Genomic DNA, 20831 nt, shown 5'->3' on the forward strand with positions numbered 1-20831 from the left:
AGCCCAAAGATTTTATGTCAAGCTTTTTGGGTCTGCTTTCCTCATACAGGGGATGGGGGCTGTGGGCCAGGCTCTTGGTGTGTCCAAAAGCATTTGGTAGAGGGCCTGGCATATGGTAGGCCCTTAATAAATGGAGGCTATCAGAAAAGAAGCGAAGTAAAACCACTTTGTACTCATGACCACATTGTAAGATGCCATATGGATTTATGAGGATCATGCTTTCCAATCAAAATGGAAAGAACATGGTCTAATGAATGAAAGTCAATTTGGAGACAGTAGGTCAGAATATTTTGGCACTGTCTCAGAAAACCCAGGACCACTGTTTCATTTACATGTTGGCAGATTTTTATTTCTGTGCTTTTAAAGATTAGGGGCCTAGGAACTGTTGCTTTATATTATGTTTTAGATCAGTATGGAATGTTATAAAGTTTTCTGGATTCAGTCTTGTAAAAGGGAGTGTCTGTTTCCATATGGTTCTGCAACTGATTATTGAGTGCTTATTATGTCAGGAACGAACTGTTAACTACTTCATATGCGTTATCTCATTTAATCCTTATAATTACTCTATGACTCAAATACCATTATTAGAGAGGTTGACTTGCCTGAGGCCATATGGCTAGAAAGTGGTGGGCCAGATCTCTAGCCCAGGTATGTCTGACACTAAAACCTCTGGATCATTGCTACCTTTCACTTTACTGGTCAGTTATTTCAGTTAAAAAATGAGTAAGTACCTTCCATAGGTTGGCCACTGTGCTCAATGTTAGGATTGCAAAGATGCAACAGATACAATTTTAACCTTGACTCACAGTCCAGTCCATGATTTCTCATGTCCATTAAAGTGGAAAGAATATGTGACTTGATCTCAGAAAGACCCATCAGCCAAAGTCCAGAGGCTCTTTCATTCAGTAATTTATTCATCCAACCAACAAAAATTACATAATATGGAGCGGTGAAAATGATAAGTAAAAAATAGTAATACTGCAATGTAATGAGTTCCATAATAGAGATTTGGAGGAGATGTCATGGGAATAAGGCAGAGAGAGAGACTTTCTCATAGCTGGTGGGGGAAGTCAGTTTTCAACTTTCTCATCCATAAAATGGAGATGAAAATATCTCTAGTCCTACTGGCCTCATGAGTTCTGTGTGAAACTAGAATAAAAGGCTATTGTGTAAATACTTTTGAAATTATAAACTATTATATAAATATTAGTTATTGTGGTTATTACATAGGTTACCTACTGAATTTTATCTGCTTTAGGACTCATAGAGCATGAGTGTCGTGATGTTGTCATTGCTTTGAAGACTAAGCAGGCAATCCGTAATGTGATTTCTAAAGCTCTGAAAAATCTCACTTTCCTTTGCTCAAGAGGCATTATTGATAAATATGAGGGCATCGAGATGAATAAGGTAACAAAAAAATTTCCCATTTTGCTTAATTCCATCAGCTCAACAGCCCAGCCTGCACTGTTACTTTAGCAGAGTGTAATGAGAAAGGAGACTGGGAAAAAGTGTTTAGCCACAGGTGTTAACTCTGTGATTGCCTGCAGACACTGATAATGCCAGTGGCAACCGACGTCAGTGCTACCTGGTGCATTCCAGTAGTCAAAATTACTTGGTTGCAAGTAACAAAAATGAACTTGAGCTAAGTTTAGTAAATAAATGGGGTTAGGGGATTTGTTAAAAGGACACAGAGTGTCTTACAGAGCCCACGATAGCTAGGCCGTGTGGCCAGGCCACAGGAAGAGACTTAAAATGAGGACCTAGAAAGGTTTCCAGATTCTTCATTTCCTCTCAGCATTGCCCTCTGTGGCATCTTCCTTTGGCTCCCTCTATAAGCTCACTAGATTTTTCTGCCTTTCCATCCACTGCTGGAATATGTACTGCCCAATCCCACTGACTGTGCCAAAGGAGGCGGATGTCACATTATATTTACATGGTGGGGAGGGGACCAACCAGGTGTCTGTGTGTGTGTGTGTGTGTGTGTTTGTGTGTGTGTGTGTGTGTTTGTGTGTGTGTGTGTGTTGGTGGAGGCCAGGGAAGGGGAAGTTCTGAGAGAAGAGCAGAGAAGGTACTCTAATTAGTTAACAAATGGACTTCTGAAATATTATAAATCTATTTGCGAATAAATTAGGAACTTGAGATGGAGGGGAGTGGAAAGCCATGTTCAGTCCTACAATTCTATTCAAGACTGTATTTGTGCAAAATAAGAGTGTTGTTTCTACTCCCATGTAAGGGTCTGCTTCTCAGCATACAGCAGAAAGGTGGGAGTTCTGGTCCTGTGTTCTGTCTGTGTTGCCCACGGATACACTGTTACTGGAAGTTGCATGTTCTTCCTTGTCACAGGCAGCTCCTAGCCATGGACCGTCATGCACTGTGCGTCTAGTCATTCCCTGAACATAGTCCCTCTCCATGACTCCAGAAGGGAAATGAATGTGGGCTAGGCCAGCTTTCCCCTTTAAGGCTTTATTTCTTTTGTTTCGGTAACATCATAGCAAAGGACTAAAAGGGTAATATGACTTAATGTCTGTCTGAGGGAAGAAAAGGGCTACTTTAGAGTGTTCTTCAAGTTACGCCTCCATACGTACTGTGTATTGCCTTCCATTGTTTTCATTTATCACTTTGGAAGCTGTGTAAGACAAATGCTTGATGCCCATTAATTAAGGTAAATAAATAATAGCCCGTATGAGGAGAGGAACTAATTTTTCCCTATAGGTTTACTCAGAGAGGTAACTTATTGAATACCTACTAATTCATTGACTAATTGTCAGCAAAAGGGATATAATTATCTATGCCAGGTCATAAGGAAATAGGAACATCTATTCAATTGAGTAAATGTATGTTGGAGACCTACTAAGTGCTCTGGACTCTTGAGGAAATTGGGATATTTAATACAACACTGACCCTAAAGTCCATGGGCTCTTCTTTATTCTACCATTTAATCATTTGTTCATCCATCCAACAAAAGTTATATAATATGAAGGGTGAGACATATAAGTAAAAATAATAGTAGTATGTGTGATGACTTCCATGATGGAGATATATAGGCAATACTATAGGAATAAAGGAGATAAAACGATTTTCTCTCACCTTGTGGGGGAAGCCAGAGAAGGCTTCTTCTCAGAGGCCACAAGGTTGGAACTGTATCCTCCAAAATTAGGACTTAGAGAAGCAAATCATACACATGAAAAAAAAAAACTGAGAGAACATGGCATTAAATCATACAGCAATCAGCTGTGAAGTTTAGAAAATTTGATATTGAGGTAGGATAAGTGTTAACCAGATTATAAAGATGATAGATTCAATCTGAGTTAATAAATCAGTGAGAATAGTAATAAGGAGGAGAATAGGGACAAAAAAGGGTTACAGGAATTTAAATAGAGTGAGAGAAGCTGTAGTCAAAAATCAAGGTTATATTTGCCTAACAGTAGTTTATTTAGATTTTCTCAGTTTTTGTCTCATGTCAGTTTTCTGTTACAGGACCTGATAATCATTATTTTGTTTGTTTTTAGGTACTTCTTACAAAAATAAAAGCACTGAATAACTTTCCAATGGCAATCCCACCCCTTACTCCTGACAAATACCTTCATAACATCATTTGGCTGGAAAATAAAGATGTTCTCATTGAATTCTTCAAGGTAAAGTTTCTGCCTTCTATTCTGGCTCAGATTTTAGTATAATTGTTTTCCATTTTTCCACTTCCAAATGCAAGCTTAACAGAAAAGCGGACGCGCTTGGGACTCTGACTCGGGGGGATGGGCGGGACAGGGACAATGTATGTGACCTGAACTTATGTACCCCCATGATGAGCTGAAATAAAAAAAAAAAAATAATAAAATAAAAAAAAAAAAAAAAAAAGAAAGCATGAATCCTATACTGGCCAATTCAGGGTAAGCCAAAATGGAGGCCCAGCAGAGCCCAGAGGAAGAGTCAATTTCTTTGTGAGCCTAAAGGGCAAGATAGTTTTTTCCATGGTGGCTTATCTGCTTAGGATGAGCTTTCTATGTTTCCTGATTATTACTAATCCCATTCTGTTTTATGTTGTGGAGTTCTGGATATCTAGATGCACACTCTGGAAGAGACTTTTTTTTTTTTTTAACAAAGGCCTCAAATTTAAATTATTGCACAGGCCAGGCAGATAAAATTAAAACCAATGGGGTTAAGTATAATAGGGAACAGTGAGAACTGTGGTGTATTTAAGTTCATGCTCTCTCCAAAGTCAGCTGAGTGTTGCTACAGGAATTTTGACTCTTTTTCAACAAACATCTATTGCATATCTTCTATGAACCAGAGACCATCCTGTCACAAAGTCGACAGTTTGCTTGTCCCTTTTTTACTAAAAGTTGATGTAGTATGTGAGAATGTCACAATTAATTAGTAAACCAAGAAGATAGTTTGTATTTTTATGCATGCTACTTGAAAACCACTTTTAGGTTTAAAATCTTATTTATATTTAAAAAAGTAGACGTTGACTCTCCTTTTCCTTTTTTTCATTCAGGAAAGAGCCAAACTTACTTATTTTGACTATGGAGATGTCATTTGTAAAGAAGGAGAAATGTCACAAGGAATCTACTTAATTATTTCAGGAATGGCAATTGTAAGGGGGCATTAATTTTTTTACTTATAATGTATTTTGAAATATGTAATTGTAAGATAAGGAGAAATTTGGAAACCAAAAAAGTTTAAATTTTTAACAATCTCTTTTCCACATGAAAACATTTCTGCTCGAAGTGAGCACTACAGCTGAGATATAATAATAGTAATAATAATACCTGAAATATGCTTCCCATTTTACAAAATGCTGGCCTAGCCATTACTTATTCCTATTCCTCCAACAATCATGGGAGGAAGCATTATTTCTCACTATGTTCACACAAGGAAACCAATACTTGGAGTGGTTTAACTCACCTAAAGGCAATGAGAGTCCAAGAATGAGGAAGTGGGCTGAAAAGTCAGATTCTTCATAAGTAAGTAGGATGAAGATCAAAAATGTAACTTTTATCAAATAACAACATGGCAGTAGTAAGTCCTTATCTATCAACAATAACATCGAATGTAAATGGACTAAAGTCTCTGATCAAAAGACATGGAATGGCTGAATGGATAAAAACACAAGACCCAGAGAGATCAACCAAAATGGCGGAGTAGAAACATTGCTTGTCGTATGGTCTCAGCTGGAAGGTAGAATATTGGACTGAGGAGAGCAGACTGCAGTTGCAGCTAAGGTGTGGATCACAGACAGAAGCAACAGAGATATCTGGGGACTCAACTGAGAAAAACTGCTAAGCTGAGAAAGAAGAAGATAGAGAGGAGAAGACAGTGGCTTGGACCAAACCCAGAGAGGCTCGGAGCCCAGTGAAAGGGTAAGGGGGGTTCCCCTGCCCTACCTGGCTACCTTCAGGGAACAGCGGGACACAAAACATATTGGAGGTGCTTTCAGCCTCTGCAAATGGAGGTATGGTGGCTAAATAGGAATAGCAGGGTGAACCAGTGAACCCCAGGAGTGAGGGTGTTCCAAAGGGACACCCCAGGGGAGAGTGCCATGAGAGACTGGAGTGCCAGTTTTCTTACACCTAGACACTTCCTGCTCTGCACCTCTTCCAATCACAGCATCAGAGAAAGTAATTTTAGCTCAGGCTGCTAGTAGCCACGGCCCCTCCCCGCCATTGCAACTGTGAGAACACTCTGAACTGAGAAGCACATGGACAGCTGCTTCTCTAAGGTGGGTGTGCATTCCTGGCTGAGCCCACCAGAGAGTGGGGCCACCACAATTTGCAAACTTCCTTCCCCCTGGCATTTTGTGGGATTGCGCACTGGCAGCTTAGACAGGTGAGCTGGACTTGGTGCCCCCACCCCAAGACAAGAGGGTGATACAGGGAGATGTAGAGGAGAGGTCTGGGTCTTGGACTTGGGTGGCAAGGAAGCCCTCATGGACATTTCCAACAGAAGAGTGTGGAGGGGCCCTGAGGAACGGGGATCTATGAGCACGCCCATGCCCTACTCCTACTGGAGAACCTCCATATTGGATAGGGGCAATGGCACTTGGAATGAATTCAGTTCCCATGACAACTGAATGCCTTGGGGACCCCTCCCTCGACTCATTACAATAAGGAGTGCAGCTTGAGCCAAGAAACTCTTGAGCAGCCACTTCTCCCAGGTAGGAAGCATGCCCCTGGCAAAGGCCCCTGTGGACAGAGAGGCCTACCTCTCTCCACTTGGGGTCTTGTGGTGGAACAGGCATGCATAATTGGGGATCCCCCTACCTGCCAGACACCCATGCTAGTGGGTCAGACACATGGACTGAGGGATAATTTGAGAGCAGGTCTCAGGTGGTGAGGGAACTCACACAGACTGATCTGATGGGAGAGTGCTGTGGAGTTCCAGGAAGAAAATAGAGAGGGCATTCACTCCACCTGGCAGAGAAACTATGCTAGTAGACAAGGCTCGGGCCTTAGCACTCAAGTGATTAGGCCTCTCCCTTGGGAACAGTCTTCTCAGCTTGGAGACATTACCCTGAACTTCAAGCAAGCAGCTTCCTCTAGTGGCCAGATAAGCAACCTCTGAGCCCCCCCTGAGGCTTTGCAAAGCCTCTCAGGCTCTCGCAATTCAGCCATGATTTGTCTTTCTCTTCCCCTCACCTCAGGGGGAGTAGGAATCAAGCAACCCTCTGGGAACTAGAGGGTCCCTCCTAAAGCTTGGGGCAGTCATATGCCCCACCTGGGGGACCAGAGCTTACCACGAGCACAAAAGACCATCTCAGCATCTGGCTGTTCCACACAAACTTCAATCAGTGATGGGGGAACAACCTCATAGCTAAGTACAGCACCTCCTGACTCAAGCAAACAGGGAGTGGCTGGTTTGTACTCACAAAGACCACCCACCATCTCAGAGATTAAGCTGGGGGACCTAACTCACTACACACTGTCGGGAAGAGGTGAAGACAACAAGTCAGAGGTAAACTGAGAGGTTCATCAAACCTGCTAGAATACCCTATAGTCAACTCAGGACCAGCACTCCTCTCCCTGGCATGCTCAGGGATCAATCTTTGGGGACCCAGAAACAGGCCTGTAAGCCAGGCCTAGCACCCCCAGATATTGACCAAGAGGCCAGATGAGAAGGAATCAGAGAAAGAACTCTGAAAACATGATAAATCAGAGCAAAAGAAATGAATAACTCCTTATCAATGGTTACCAACCAAAAGGCAAAGATTGAAATGACATATGAAGAATTTTGAATATGAATTGTAAGGAAGCTGAATGAAACACAAGAGAAAATAAAAACCCAACACAAACCACAAAAACAAAGCAGGGAATGAATGAAAAATTCACTAAAGAAATTGAATTATTTAAAAAAATCAAGCAGAACTTCTAAAAATGAAAAGTTCACCCAAGGAAATAGAAAACATGGTAGAAAGTCTTAAGAATAGGCTAGGTCAGGCAGAAGAAAGAATCTCAGAGCTTGACAAAAACACCTTTGAGTTAAACAAGTCAGTCAAAAAGAAAGAATAGAGAATAAGAGGAGCAAACAAAACCTACAAGAAATTTCGGATTATGTAAAGAGGCCTAACATAAGAATCATAGGCATCCCTGAAGGTGAAGAAGAAAATATTTAAGAGTTAGAAAACTCATTTGGGGGGATAATTGAGGAAAATTTCCCTGACCTTGCTAGAAATCTAGATATCCAGGTACAAGAAGCTTAAAGGACTCCTGGGAGATTCATCGTGAAGAAGCAATCACCACCAACATATAGGCATCAGACTGGCCAATGTAAACACAAAGGAGTCACTCCTTGCAGCTGTAAGGTGAAAGCATCAGGTAACTTACAAAGGAAAACCCATCAGCCTAACTGCAGACTTCTCAACTGAGACTTTACAGGCCAGAAGGGATTGGGGCCCCATTCTCAGTCTTCTCAAACAGAATAATGACCAGCCTAGAATTTTGTATCCTGCAAAACTAAGTTTCTTATATGAGAGAGAAATAAAGACTTTCTCAGATAAGCAAACACTGAGGGAATTTTTCAAGACTACACCTGTCCTGCAGGAAGTTCTCAGAACTGCATTATACATGGATCAATACAATAGACACTCACCAGTGTCAAATCACCCAAAAGCTAAAGTTCAGAGCCCAGCTATCACAGTGGCTCAAGAGGTAAAACAAAGCAATAAAGTTCTACTCAACAGGATGAACAGAAATCTACTCCACTTATCAATTCTTTCAATAAATGTGAATGGCTTCAACTCCCCACTGAAGAGACATAGTCTGGCTGAATGGATAAAAAAATACAAGCCAAATATCTGCTGTCTCCAGGAAACACATCTACCCCACAGGACTTATTCAGATTCAGGCTGAAGGAATGGAAAACAATATTGCATGCAAATAGAAACCAACAGAAAGCTGGTGTGGCCATTCTCATATCAGATAACATAGCCTTCAAATCAACAAAAGTAAAGAAAGACAAATGTGGTGAAGGGAACAATTCAACAAGAAGACTTAACAATTTTAATTACTTATGCACCTAACACAGGTGTGCCCATATTTATAAAGCAAATCCTACTTGATCTAAACAAAATGATAAACAGCAGGATTGTAATAGCTGGGGATTTTAACACTCCACTGACAGAACGGGACAGATCCTCCAAGCAGAAAATAAACAAAGAAACAATGGACTTAAATGTGATTCCAGAACACATGGGCCTAGCAGACATTTACAGAACATTCTACCCCAAAACTACTGAATATAAGTTCTTCTTATCAGCTCATGGAACATTTTAGAACCCATGTACTCTGCCTCCAGTATCCATACGCTTAGTCACTATGCAGTACTCCCATTAGAATCCTAACAAAAATATGATCAAATACCTAAAAGATGCAACATACTGTACATGTTCCTTTGGGGAATTTTCTTGCAATGGCTGGACTAGCTAAGCCTGCTTAAAGCATAAATTCAATGATATTTGGTTTGAAGAGGTTATGTTAGTACTTTATTGATGCTATAACAAATTATCACAAATTTAACAGCTTAGATTCATTATCTTATGGTTCCACAGGTCAGAAGTCTGGTGGGCTCTGCTAGCTTATCTGCTTGGGTGCTCACAACGTTGAAATTAAGGTGCCAGTAGGGCTGCATCCCCTTCTGGAAGTTCTGGGATCAGAATCTGTTTCCAGGCTCATGGGGGTTGTTGGGAAAAATCCAGTAGTTCCTTATGGCCATAGGACAGAAGTCTTTGCTTCTTTGCAGGCTGTCAGCTGGGGACCACCTTGAGCTCCTAGAGCTCCTCTTTGGTGCTTGCATGCAACCCCCACATCTCAGAACAAGCAAAGGCATGTGGAATCCTTCTCAAGCTGCCCCATCTCTCTGACGGGCTCTTCTGCCTTCCTCTTTTACTTTTGAGGGCTCATGTAATTACTGTCGGTCCACCAGAATAATCCAAGATCATCTCTTTAAGGCCAGCTGATTAGTAACTTTAATTCCATCTGCAAAGTCCCTTCATAGCAGTATTTACTTAGATTAGTATTTGATTGAATAGCGGGCAGGAATCTTGAGGGGACTTCATTAGAATGCTGCCTACCACAGATGTCATCTTCTTTTCTTGGTTTGTAATAAACAGATACATTCTTCATTGCTTAAAGGTCATTTGAACTACATTGAAAATTAGGGCCATTTAAAAAAATTCAAAGTCCTTTGGAAGCATGAATGCTTCTAAAAGTCTGAATGGTAATCACTAGGAGAGGGTGACATTCTGATCCCTGTTTCCTGTGTCCTTAACAATAGCCTTCCTCTTTGACGTTTACAGCTAAACTTTCTAGAAAATTCTATAATTCTCCTCTTGATTCTTGCAGCTTCCCCTTGAAATCTGACATCTCTCCTCTTTCTCCATCGATGCCTACCAGTTCTCTTCCTGTAGTACCTTGAGCATCCTATGTTTATCCTAAAACCTTTTCCTGTTGATATTTCATGGTAATTATTCTTAAGCCTTTAAAAGAGAGACTAGGTTTTTACTGAAATCATGGCTTGGTTTTGGAAGCATATTAATTTACAATGTCTGATTTATGTGCCCATGCAGTCAAAAGTTATTTTCTGCCTGAGGCATGAGCCCAGGTGGACTCAGAGTGGGTCTGCATTGGTTGCAGACTGGAATTACTAGTCTTGGTGGGATTTTTATATGAGACAGGTATAAGTACAAAGTTGTAAATAGGGGTCATTGACAACTAAATTGGAAATTTATAACTAGAGATTGGAAACAAATCCTTGCCCTGAGGAATTGAAATGTGAAAGAAACTGTGATTTTTGTGACAGCCTAATTCTTCCTTCACACCTGATAGGATTCATGAAGAATCTTTGCCTTCCATTAGAATAAATGTAAGAAATAATGGGAGCTCCTACAGTTTGATCAAAGTGTTTTACATTTTTTATTTCCCTTTGCACATTTTTCCCCTTTTGCAGTTGCATTGTTCCCCTCCTACCTTTGGAATAGAGAGTAGCCTAAGGCCTGCTGCAGAGACTAAAACCATGTTTACAGAGTACTGTACTAGCGGGGACATAATCGGAGAGTTGAGCTGCCTGCTTAAGTGTGAAATTGAATATACTGCGATCTGTGAAACGATATTAGAGGTAAGAAAATGGTTCTGTCACGGGTAATTATTTATTCCTCAAGCAAATAAAAAGTGTCAGCATCTTTTCTTCTTCTGGGTTCTGATATCTTATTTAGTCACTCAGCCAGCTATTGGGAGGCAGCATAGACTATCTGAGAGAAAGCAGATTTAGGGTCTCACATGCCAAGCTCTGCTACATCCTGCCCATGGGACCTGGAATGAGTTATTTAACCTCCTTAAGTCTTAATGTCCTTATTTATTAGGTAGAGAGAATACCTACCTTTTGATGTTATGAGTATTAGGAAAATACCCTTGTAAAATGCCTGACACATATAGGTGCTCAAAAAATGGCCACCATCATGGGAGGAGTGTTTTTAAAGAGTATTTCTTTGTTTTTAAAGTTCCTTTCTTCTATTTTTTTCCCTTGCTAAATAAGAAGTTATTTATTCAGCACATAAGTGGCCTGACTTTCCACTAGGTGTGGGGAATTCAAATAGATATGAGCCAAAGTTCCTGCTGCAAAGAATTCTCAATCTTTTGGGACTATTCCATGCAACAGAGCAGGATCCAGAGTCTTAGGGATGCGTGGAGTAGAAGAGAATGTTAGCAGTTTCATACCATTTCATTTCCAGAAGAGTATAGAAGGCATGAATCTAGTCACAAGGCTGAATTGAATTAATTAAAGTTCATTTAACTTGAATTCTGAACAAGTAGTCTTCTTTTTCATTCAGGTAAACAGTTTGCCTCTGGAAACAAATACTACGCCCACTGTACCTACTGTAAAAGCATAGACAAGTTTCTGTGTCTCAGTTCCTGAAACCTAGGCTCAGGAGCCGTATCCTTCATTGTACCCATCGACTGATATAAATTTTCCTGGTCTATTTTTTTTTTTTTTGTATCCCTGTTGTTAAGTGAAACCGGTCTATTATTAAGTTTATAGCTTTAATTGGACCATCTTATACATAGCAAACAACCTTTTCCACAATACAGATGCTTTAAAATGGCAGAGTATCACAATTATGCTAGCATTGACAGTTTTTCTGAGAGGTAAGATGAAGATTAGATCTGCAGGCATGTTGTTTTTCGATGGTCTTATAATTTAGTTCCAAATTGAGCTGCTGTGGCCTGGTGTCTTGTTTCAGGCCTGCTTTATCTCCCTGGAGGATTTATATGAAGGCTTTGATGTCTTCTGGCCATCCCTGGAATATAAAATATGGCTAAAGCTTGCTCTCAGTACTGCCTATCAGTATTTTGAATCAAGTCTCATTGATGAGGTAAGTTATATAATTAAAATATGAATGAATTGAGTTTTTATTTACTGTATACATATATATATATATTTTTTTTTACAAAATGCATTTCATGTTTTTGAGACAAGGATAGAAAGGAAGATTGTGTCTGATTTTCTAAAAGGAGATTACTGGAATTTGACCACTCGCTTCTCCCGACTTCCTACAGATTTTTGATCTTCTTGTCACAGCTAATTTTCCCAGACTATTTGCAATCCTCCCCTAAAACAATAAAAAGTAGATTCAGCAAGTATTAAATAGATAAATTCTCCCAGAGCTAAGCATAGTGTTAATCCGAATATGTTACTGACCACTCAATGTGGTATGTATTGTAGTCCACTCTACCTTCTTTAATATAAATTTCTGGCCTTTTCAAAATCTTTGCTGAGGTGACTGAGTCTCTTCCATGAACCTTCCTTCCAAAAAATAGTGGTTCAGTTCTGTCCCTGGACTGGCACAGTTTACAATCCCACATTTGTATCCTATTTAATATTAATAATTATTCAGACCCCTACTATGAGTCAGGAAGTGGGAAAGTGACAGACCTGAAGTTCAACAATATTCACTGAAATAAGAGGCTGGATATAAATGCTGAAATTCAAAAATGAGTGTGTTATACAAGCCAGTCAGGTTTTTTTTTTTTACTATGTGGCAATAATGACTTTCAGAAAAATTTTATTGGAGGGGTAAGAAGATTGAAACTCTTCCTTTTACCTTGCCTCTTCATGAGAAGTAGGACAAATTCAGGGTTGTATGAAACAGAGAGGAGAGAATTAGGACCAACGGGTTGAAACTATATGGAGTCAGATTTGACTCAATAATAAGGTGAATGTCCTTTGTGATTTTTTTTAATTCACAAGCAACACATTCATTATGTAAATGAGAAAATACAGATATAAAACATTAAAAAAGAATAATAACCTTCTACCCCCAATTTTACTCCCCAGAGAATCTCTATTTAATACTTTGGTTTATTTCACTCCAGTCTTTTTCCATTAAAGAACTAGCCAATTAAGACTTTTTAGAACAACACCCAGGCACTGATAAGATTATGTTATTTCTTCCCATTCTAACACCACAGAACTCAAAACATACATGCACTTAAAAACCAAACTAAAATAGCTTATTTTTAGATTTTCCAGTTGCTAATTTTCTTATGTTTGGTACACTCTCAGCAAGTAGGTGTTTGATTTGCCTGTCAGTGACTGAGATTCAAAAACGGGCTTGTGTAGTTGTGCACTTTTAGGGGCTGGAAATGTTCAGACTGAGCCGACGGCCCCTGTCAGGGCACTGGCCAGGAAATTCCTACCATTGGACTGACCTCTAAGCTCCTCTGTTGCTGTGCTAGCACTGCTGTAACAAAGTACCACACACTGGGTAGCTTAAAACAACAGAAGTTTATTGTCTCACAGTTCTGGAGGCTAGACATCTGAAACCACAATGTTGGCAGTGTTAGTTTCTACCAAGCGGCTGTGAGGGAGAATTGGGTCCAGGCCGCCCTCCTTGGCTTGCAAAATGGCTGCCTTCACCTTCACATGGTGTTCACCCTATGTGCAAGTCTGTGTCCACATTTCTCCTTTTTATAAGGACACTAGTCCTTTGAGATAGGGGCCCACCCTACTCTGGTATAACTTCATCTTAACTAATTGCATCTGCAATGATCCTGTTTCCATGTGAGGTCACAGTCTGAGGTAGTGTGAGTTAGGACTACAACATAAGAATTTGGGGAAGGGGGAACACAATTCAATCCATAACAACTCCCTTCCAGTTCCAGTCCATGATTCTGAGCCTTGAAGTGTAGCTCAGACTTGGTGCCTTGCTTTGTTTTGCGTTGGCTTTTTGTTATTGTTTGTGCACTTGTCAAGTGGGATGTTTGCTTACTGCTGGATAAAACCTCTGAAGCTTTAAGACTCTGGTTCTTGTGCAAATAGAAATCTACTGAGGCATAGCTGACCACCCTGCTGTGGCTGACTGAGAGTTCACGAATGAGGGTCATGACACAATAACAACATAAAAGCTTTGAATTCAGAAACATGACAGAGGCCATTCTAAACTCTAAATAAATTCTGTCTGTTGGTACCAGGGTCCATGTGCCTCCTGATATCTTCAAATATTTCAGATAGATCAGTCAATCTGCGTTCTTCTTGATATCATGTGTCAGTCTGTATGATTTATAGAAAAAATGTAATTTTATTATAGGACTTAAAGTTTCAGAAGTGTGTGTTATTCAACCACGCATATGTGGAGACATTATCAAGCTATAATGAAATGACTATTGATAACATGACCATGAAATTTGTTATCATTGTGTATGGCAGTGTAATTGATACTAAGACGGAGGAAACGTATCTTGCACCTTGCATTATACCTAAAACCTGCGAGCAGGTAAGGAGTATAATTTCTGAAGAGTTCTTTGCTTTTCAGGGTGCGATATAAGTGACTTTAAAACTCAACTGACCACCTTAAAAAGAAATTAAACCTGTAAAGACCCCGCAGTTCTTAGCTGCCTTTAATAAGACAGTAAAAATGTACTCAGGGATTCTGTGTACTGTAGTACAGGTGCCCTGCCCAAGGGTGTGCCCAAGGGGCAAGGGGGCTGGAATCTGCCTGCTTGCTGCTTGCCAAGCCATTTGCTCTGGCGTGGAGCTGTGCCTTCCCAGAGGAAGGACGGGTTGCAATGCGTTTTTCCTAGTTCACACCAAGGCAATGATGCTGTATTCTAGGTGGCTCTGGAAGTATCTGCGCTTGCTGATAGGAAGGGATTTGAGTGGGGGCTACATAACTTTTTTGCCATGTTAGGGGCTGTGGGTACAGTTTGATAGTATGCCCTGGGCCCTGACTTCATCACTCCACACTTCTGTAAGGAGGGGGAAGTGTGAACCTAGGACATACCAGGGCTCGGGGAGGGTAAGAGCAAGGTCCCTAATGGGCCAACCCACCTGCTATTGGCCCACAGGCGTGACAGGCGGGTGGGACCCAGGAATGGGCAGGATCAAGAGGCCAGGAGAAAAACTGACATTTCTCTAATCTGATAGTAGGTTTCTCCCCTTTCTGCCATTCAGACTGTGAAAGCGCATTCATTAAATGAAGCTTTATGTCCTGGAAAAGTTGGTAAACCTAAAAAGTGAATTTGCCTGTTTCATAAAATTCTTATTTTGTCCCTTTCAACAATTCAGAGGATGAGAGTAATTTACATATTTTTAATGGAAGATGAAAATCTCTTCAGGTTTGAAGTGAAGGGTGGAGGGGAGAGGCAAGGGGGGAACAGAGCAACACCCACAGTTCAGTTTGTTAGGAGACCAGGTTTGGAGTCAGGCACGCTTAGATTTAAAACCAGATCCCCATTCCTATGTGGTGCATGAGCATAGGCAAGCTGCCCAACATGTCAGACCCTCACTTTCCTCCTCAGTAAGATGGGGTAATGACAGCAGCCATTGCATGGGGTTGTTATGAGGATTAAATGAGATAATATGCAGCATCTAGAAATGAGAGTTATAATTACTACTTGTCTGCTCCTGGGCCTTCTGAGAGCCAGATTTTGTGCATGTGGGACAAAAGCTCTAGGAAAGGAAGACAGTCCTGCCCTCCTGGGAAGGCTGGGCCTTGAGTCTTTGGGCATCAATGTGGGAATAAAAACAACTCATTGTGTGCTGGGGATTCCTTGCTTTCCAAACTGGGATTTCCTGTCTAGTTACAGGTAAGGTGTAGAAATTTCCTCTCTGGTGTCTGTAACTATGCAACATCAAAACAAGTATGCTGATCGAAGACTTTTTGAAACAACATCAAAGAGGATTTGAAATAAAAAAGATAGAGCTGAGGTTGAAGATTCAGTTCTATGCTTTGGCTTATTTCTTAAATTCTTTGGAAAGGTTGAGAAGCAGCTATGTTAGAGATCAAAGAATGCTCTTTTGACTAGTTTTGACTTTTTTCTTTTAGGTTCAGGGAACTTCTGATTTAACCAAGCTGCTGATAATTCAAGCATCTGAGCCTTCCAAAAATAATAATGCCACCAACGTCATGGGTAAGGGATTGCCCTTTAATAATAGGAAAACCATCAAGAAGGAACTTCTACACATGAAAAATTCATTTAATTCTTAGAAAGTGATTTGCAAGGGCGCTGTGTGGGCTTATCATTAGTCCTCATCCTTGGGCCCACCGTGGCTGCCACATTGCTGCTGGGAGACTTATCAGAGACTTCCAGACACTGAAATCCAGGTGGCTCCTTCCTCTCCCATGTGCCTCCCTCCATACATGTGACAGGGGAGAGAGCAGCTGCTATGTTGCAGTCTGTTCCTGCCCTGGTAGGCTGCAGCCACACAGTGCTGTTGGGGGTGGTGCAGGAAGTGGGAGGGGATAGACTCTCACAGTGGGCCCAGGTGTGGGGAACTGGTTTGCTCCCTGCAACCCAAGGGAATATGGAACCTGACCCAGGCTCCAAATCATGGTCACAGCTATGAGTCAAACGACTTGCCTTAGGTACACTCTGATAAATGTTTATTAGCCCCCAGTTGCATGCATCACGGTGCTAAGCATGATACAAAGAAGACTTGATAAGAAGGCCTTGCTCTACAGAAAACACACTCAAGATCTTTTATTTCATGGTCAGCCTGATATCAACATTCTCCCAGCTGCCCCAGTCTGAATATACAGTCATTTGATTTGTTATTCTAATCTGCACCATCCCAGTTGTTTACAATTCATATGATCCACCAGCTTAGATATTTTGCAATTCTTAATGGTAATTTGGGGGGAGGATTTACATGATTTCAAATTTGGTGCAAAAAGTGAGATTTTATTAATATTTTCTATCTCACTATTTCTCATTTGTATAATTTTAATAAAATGCAGCTCCACTGTGTGCTGGGCACTGTGCCAAGTGCTAGCTGGTGAATAAGCCAGACGAGGTTTCCGTCCTCCTGGGGAGGAGAAATAGACATTAAATAAGTAATTATGCTTTTCCTTTAGCAGCAATTTGAATCTCAGACATTCTTATGTCTCCTTTCCATCCCCTGTTCTGGGATCATATGTGGCACCATGAGTTATGGAGCCTCCTCTGCTACTAGGTCACCTGTCCAAGTTGGCTAGCACTGAGATGACCATCTCCCCAGCTCACAAAGTCTCCTTAGGTCTGCCACTCTGCTGCTTCCAAACCACTCTTGGGGCACAGGAGTCTACGGCAAGGCTGGGAGCTCAGGGCCTGCTGTCTTCTCATGTGGGGCACCCCGAGGGCTACTGAGTCAGAGATCGTAAGCACTGCTAGGAGCAGGGCACAGGTCCCTACTGTTCTTGGGTTTATAGGTCTTTCTCCTTCCTTGGGACCTCTGGAATCATTTTTAGACTGAAGGAAACACTTCACTCTGTATTCCCCAGTGGGTTTGAAACACAGGTCACAGATGGTACAACCATGGCCTTGATCTAGGTAGTAGACTGGGTTTGGCCTCCACACATTTCTTTTAAAATTTTTAAATTAGTTGCCAAGTTTGAAATACACAGAAGTTTCACATTTTAAAAAAGCAGATTTTGAGATTTTCATGAAAAAATGAGGTCTACCAACACTCAGCCCTCATTCCTGTATGTGGTGACAATTAGACAGAGCTGAGTGTCAGCTGGCTTCTATAGAGGGAGCAGATACTCTGCTCTCCAGTTTGCCATGGTCTGTCCCACGCCCTCGTTTTCATCCAGCCCACTTCAACTGTTTGCGTGATCTGCCTGTTCTCTGAGTTTGTCAGCCCTTGTATTGTACTTTTGGGAGCTTATTGCAGACCTCTGAGGGAAGAAAGTAAAGTGCCTATATGAAAGGAGGAAGAAAGCAAACTGATATTTCAAAATATTCTCCTGTGGCCTTTACTCTTAATTCCTAATTCACTTTTTCTGTTGAATACATGCATTTGGTTAGCATCGGTCGACTCTAGTCTTCAGCGACCAAGAGAGAATATAAGTGGAAGAGAAAAGATGACATAGTAAACTCAGCACTTCAGATTTTTCTTATTGTGAATATTAAACTACACAGCTGAAGTAAACTATGAGGCCAAGTAGCAAAATGTGGGTGGTGGGAAGAGACTCCTAGCTACAACTCATTAATTTGGACAAATTGGGATCAGGCTTACCTATGTTACTTAAAAATTAAAATGACAGAATAGTTTTGAAAGATGTAATTTTGCCCCACCCATCTTCTTCCCTCCTCACTCCCTTCTCCTGATATTTAGTTCAGAGTCGAGATCTGCAGGATTGGGGCTGGGGAGGGACAGGCATCACGCATATGTCTCGGCCGGGTGTCTGTCTGTGCTGCTCCCTTGGGAGTGGGTGTTCCCGGGCGGGTGTGGGTGCGATGCTGGGTGTACCTGGAGCCACACGCTGATCACAGCATCTTCCCAGAGTATTGATTTTACTTGGGCATTTTATAAAGGGAAAACTTAACTCTTTTAACTGTCATGTTATCTAAAACATCTTATATTAAAATAAACATATTATGAAACAGGGTGACAGATTTACATGAAAGTGTAAGATAAAATAAGAGGCTTCAAAATATTTTGTTATGGAGAGTTGCATAGATTTTTGCCCCCTCCCCCCAATTGTTTCCTACTTTCCTCAATGATCAAGACTAATTTAGAGAAGTTTGAGAAGTGCTGGAAGTCATGCCTGGAGTTGAGGAGGGAAAGGGGCTAGGACAGAGTAGAGGGGAGTCTGGTGGGGGAGCAGCCTACAGGGCTCGTGTCTCTGGGGGGCTCTGTTAGGGCTCCTCACAGAGCTCATTTGGGCCAGAGCCCCCTGCTGGGTGGAGTGAAGGAGCAAATAGCTCTGACAGGGCAACAGGGTACTAGGCAAATAGTGCCAGGAAGCAGTAATGATGTTAAGGACGGGCTTCGGAGACCTTCGGCATTCTCCCTTCTTCCAGTCTCCTAACAGCTGGATGCCAAGTCACCCCAAGTAAACATGACCGTTAAGGAAAAATGACATGCTATATAAATGCTGCTTTAAGAGAAGTCTCTTGGCCCACCTCATCCCCAACCAGACAGCCACCCTAAGACCCTTGTAACAGAAATTTTCATCCTGTCACTGTCATTTATGATAATCATGGTTTGCAGTGTATTTGTCTGGGGAAGGAAAGTTGCACTGGCCAAGCTTATGGTCAATAGTTCCTTTTTTGTTTGTTTTTTAGAGACAGGGTTTAGCTCTGCCTTATAGGCTGGAGTCGTAACTCACTGCAGCCTCAAATTCCTGGGCTTAGGTCTACCCTCCCACCTCAGCCTCTCGAGTAGCTGGCACTACAGGCACGTACCACCATGCCTGGCTAATTTTTTTTGTAGTTTTTGTAGAGATGGGGGTGGGGGGGGTCTTGCTATGTTGCTCAGGCTGGTCTTGAACTCCTGGCCTCAAGCAATTCTCCTGCCTCGGCCTCCCAAAGTGCTGGGATTACAGGCATGAGCCACCATGCAGGACAGCAGTTTCTTTAAACAAAGCAACTTATTATAGTTCTTTAGGCAACCCTTCTAGGGTCACTCAAAACCCTTAATAAGTGATCTTTTAGGAGGAATATTTCAGATAATAAAATGGAAACTTTTTAATGAGTTTTCTGGTTCTAAGAAGCTTTTTCCTTGAAATGTTCATAGTCTAATATTTTACTTTTGACTTTCTTTTATAGTTGGAAACTGGATACCATTTTAGAAAATAATATTTATGATGCAAATATGATGTGGAGTCAGGTTAAAGACCAAGCTAATAGCCTGGCTCAAATGCTGAAGGATTATCTGACAAGGAGTTTACTTAGAAGCTGCTGAAAGAAGTTTACTGCTGCATTTATCTTGCAAGCAATTGATGGACTGCTGTAAAAACGTTTGATTTTAAGTAGTTGCATTATACTTGAGATGTTAAAAAATTTTTCAGGATAATATATCCTAAAACTTATAGCCTACCAAATGAAACTCTTTTCCAGGGAGAGCAAATTATAACAGAATACATGATCAAAAGTGTTGTACAACTAATATATTACTGTCTAAAGCATTAAGCCTATAATTTTTGTTTGTGAAACTGCTATAATTAGTGCCTCCCTGATACTTTCTAGAGTATAGTTATTCTCCCCTCTCCATTGTAGTCAATATTGAAAAATGGAACTATATTCCACAAATCTTAGTTACTGAAAGCAAAGTTTAGGAGAAATTAACATTCTTATACTGCATAGCACTATTTGATGTCATTTTTCATTTCATTTTTAAAAGTCAAATAAAGTTGAATTTTATGGCTGTTTATTATTTGGAATCCATTATTCCTTTTCATCTCAACAAGACTTTGAAAGAATATATGATACTTTAGGGAAAACCACAATAGAGGTAAGAATAGAAGGAAATCATATCCTCTTCATTAAGCAACATGTGAATATATTTAAAAATGTACTTAGGATCACTTCTATCCTGGAAGTGCATATTCATTATGTAATATTTTATATTTGGAAAAGAATACTTTCACAAGATTCTCACAGCTTCATGGCTGCTTAGTGACAGACCTGAATTCAATTTGAGGTTGTGACCCCTTTTCCTTAAGCTCTTTCCATAGTTTTATACTGACATCATCTATGCAGCTAGAATAGACACAGCCGAACAAAATACCAAGGCTGAATGAGTGGTGACAGGGGCAATGGATTTATTGAGGTTGGGGAAGAAAATCGATGAATTTGCAGATTCAACAATAAATGTTCCATTGGTCTACAAACATAAGACTCAAAGTTTGAGTAATGTTGGAGATTTAAACTTCGAACTGTCACCATTAAAAAGTTGAAGCCAGATTCTCCATGAGAGACAAGGACTAAAGAAGGCAAATATCAAAGAGAGTGGTGAGCGAACTGATAGCCAGGGAAGTGACAGAAGACAGAGGAGTCTGAGAGACCATCAGTTCACAGTAGTAAAAAGCACAGATGTACCATTATCCTCAAGGTTCATATTCTTGAGCGTAGCAATCC

General features: G+C 40.8%; 1 protein-coding gene across 1 annotated transcript in view; it reads left to right on the forward strand.

The window, feature by feature from the left end:
- SLC9C2 (solute carrier family 9 member C2 (putative)) overlaps window positions 1–17839 on the forward strand; it is an 84917-nt gene extending 67078 nt beyond the window's left edge. The window contains exons 19-26 of the mRNA XM_045547341.1: window positions 1259–1407; window positions 3510–3635; window positions 4496–4594; window positions 10441–10608; window positions 11732–11863; window positions 14078–14263; window positions 15815–15899; window positions 17775–17839. Of these exons, the coding sequence (XP_045403297.1) occupies window positions 1259–1407; window positions 3510–3635; window positions 4496–4594; window positions 10441–10608; window positions 11732–11863; window positions 14078–14263; window positions 15815–15899; window positions 17775–17839 (1010 nt within the window). The remainder of the gene's footprint in view (window positions 1–1258; window positions 1408–3509; window positions 3636–4495; window positions 4595–10440; window positions 10609–11731; window positions 11864–14077; window positions 14264–15814; window positions 15900–17774) is intronic.
- The last annotated feature ends 2992 nt before the right edge of the window (window positions 17840–20831 follow it).

Source organism: Lemur catta, chromosome 3 (genome assembly GCF_020740605.2).
Source record: "Lemur catta isolate mLemCat1 chromosome 3, mLemCat1.pri, whole genome shotgun sequence".
In the NCBI taxonomy this organism is placed as follows: domain Eukaryota; kingdom Metazoa; phylum Chordata; class Mammalia; order Primates; family Lemuridae; genus Lemur; species Lemur catta.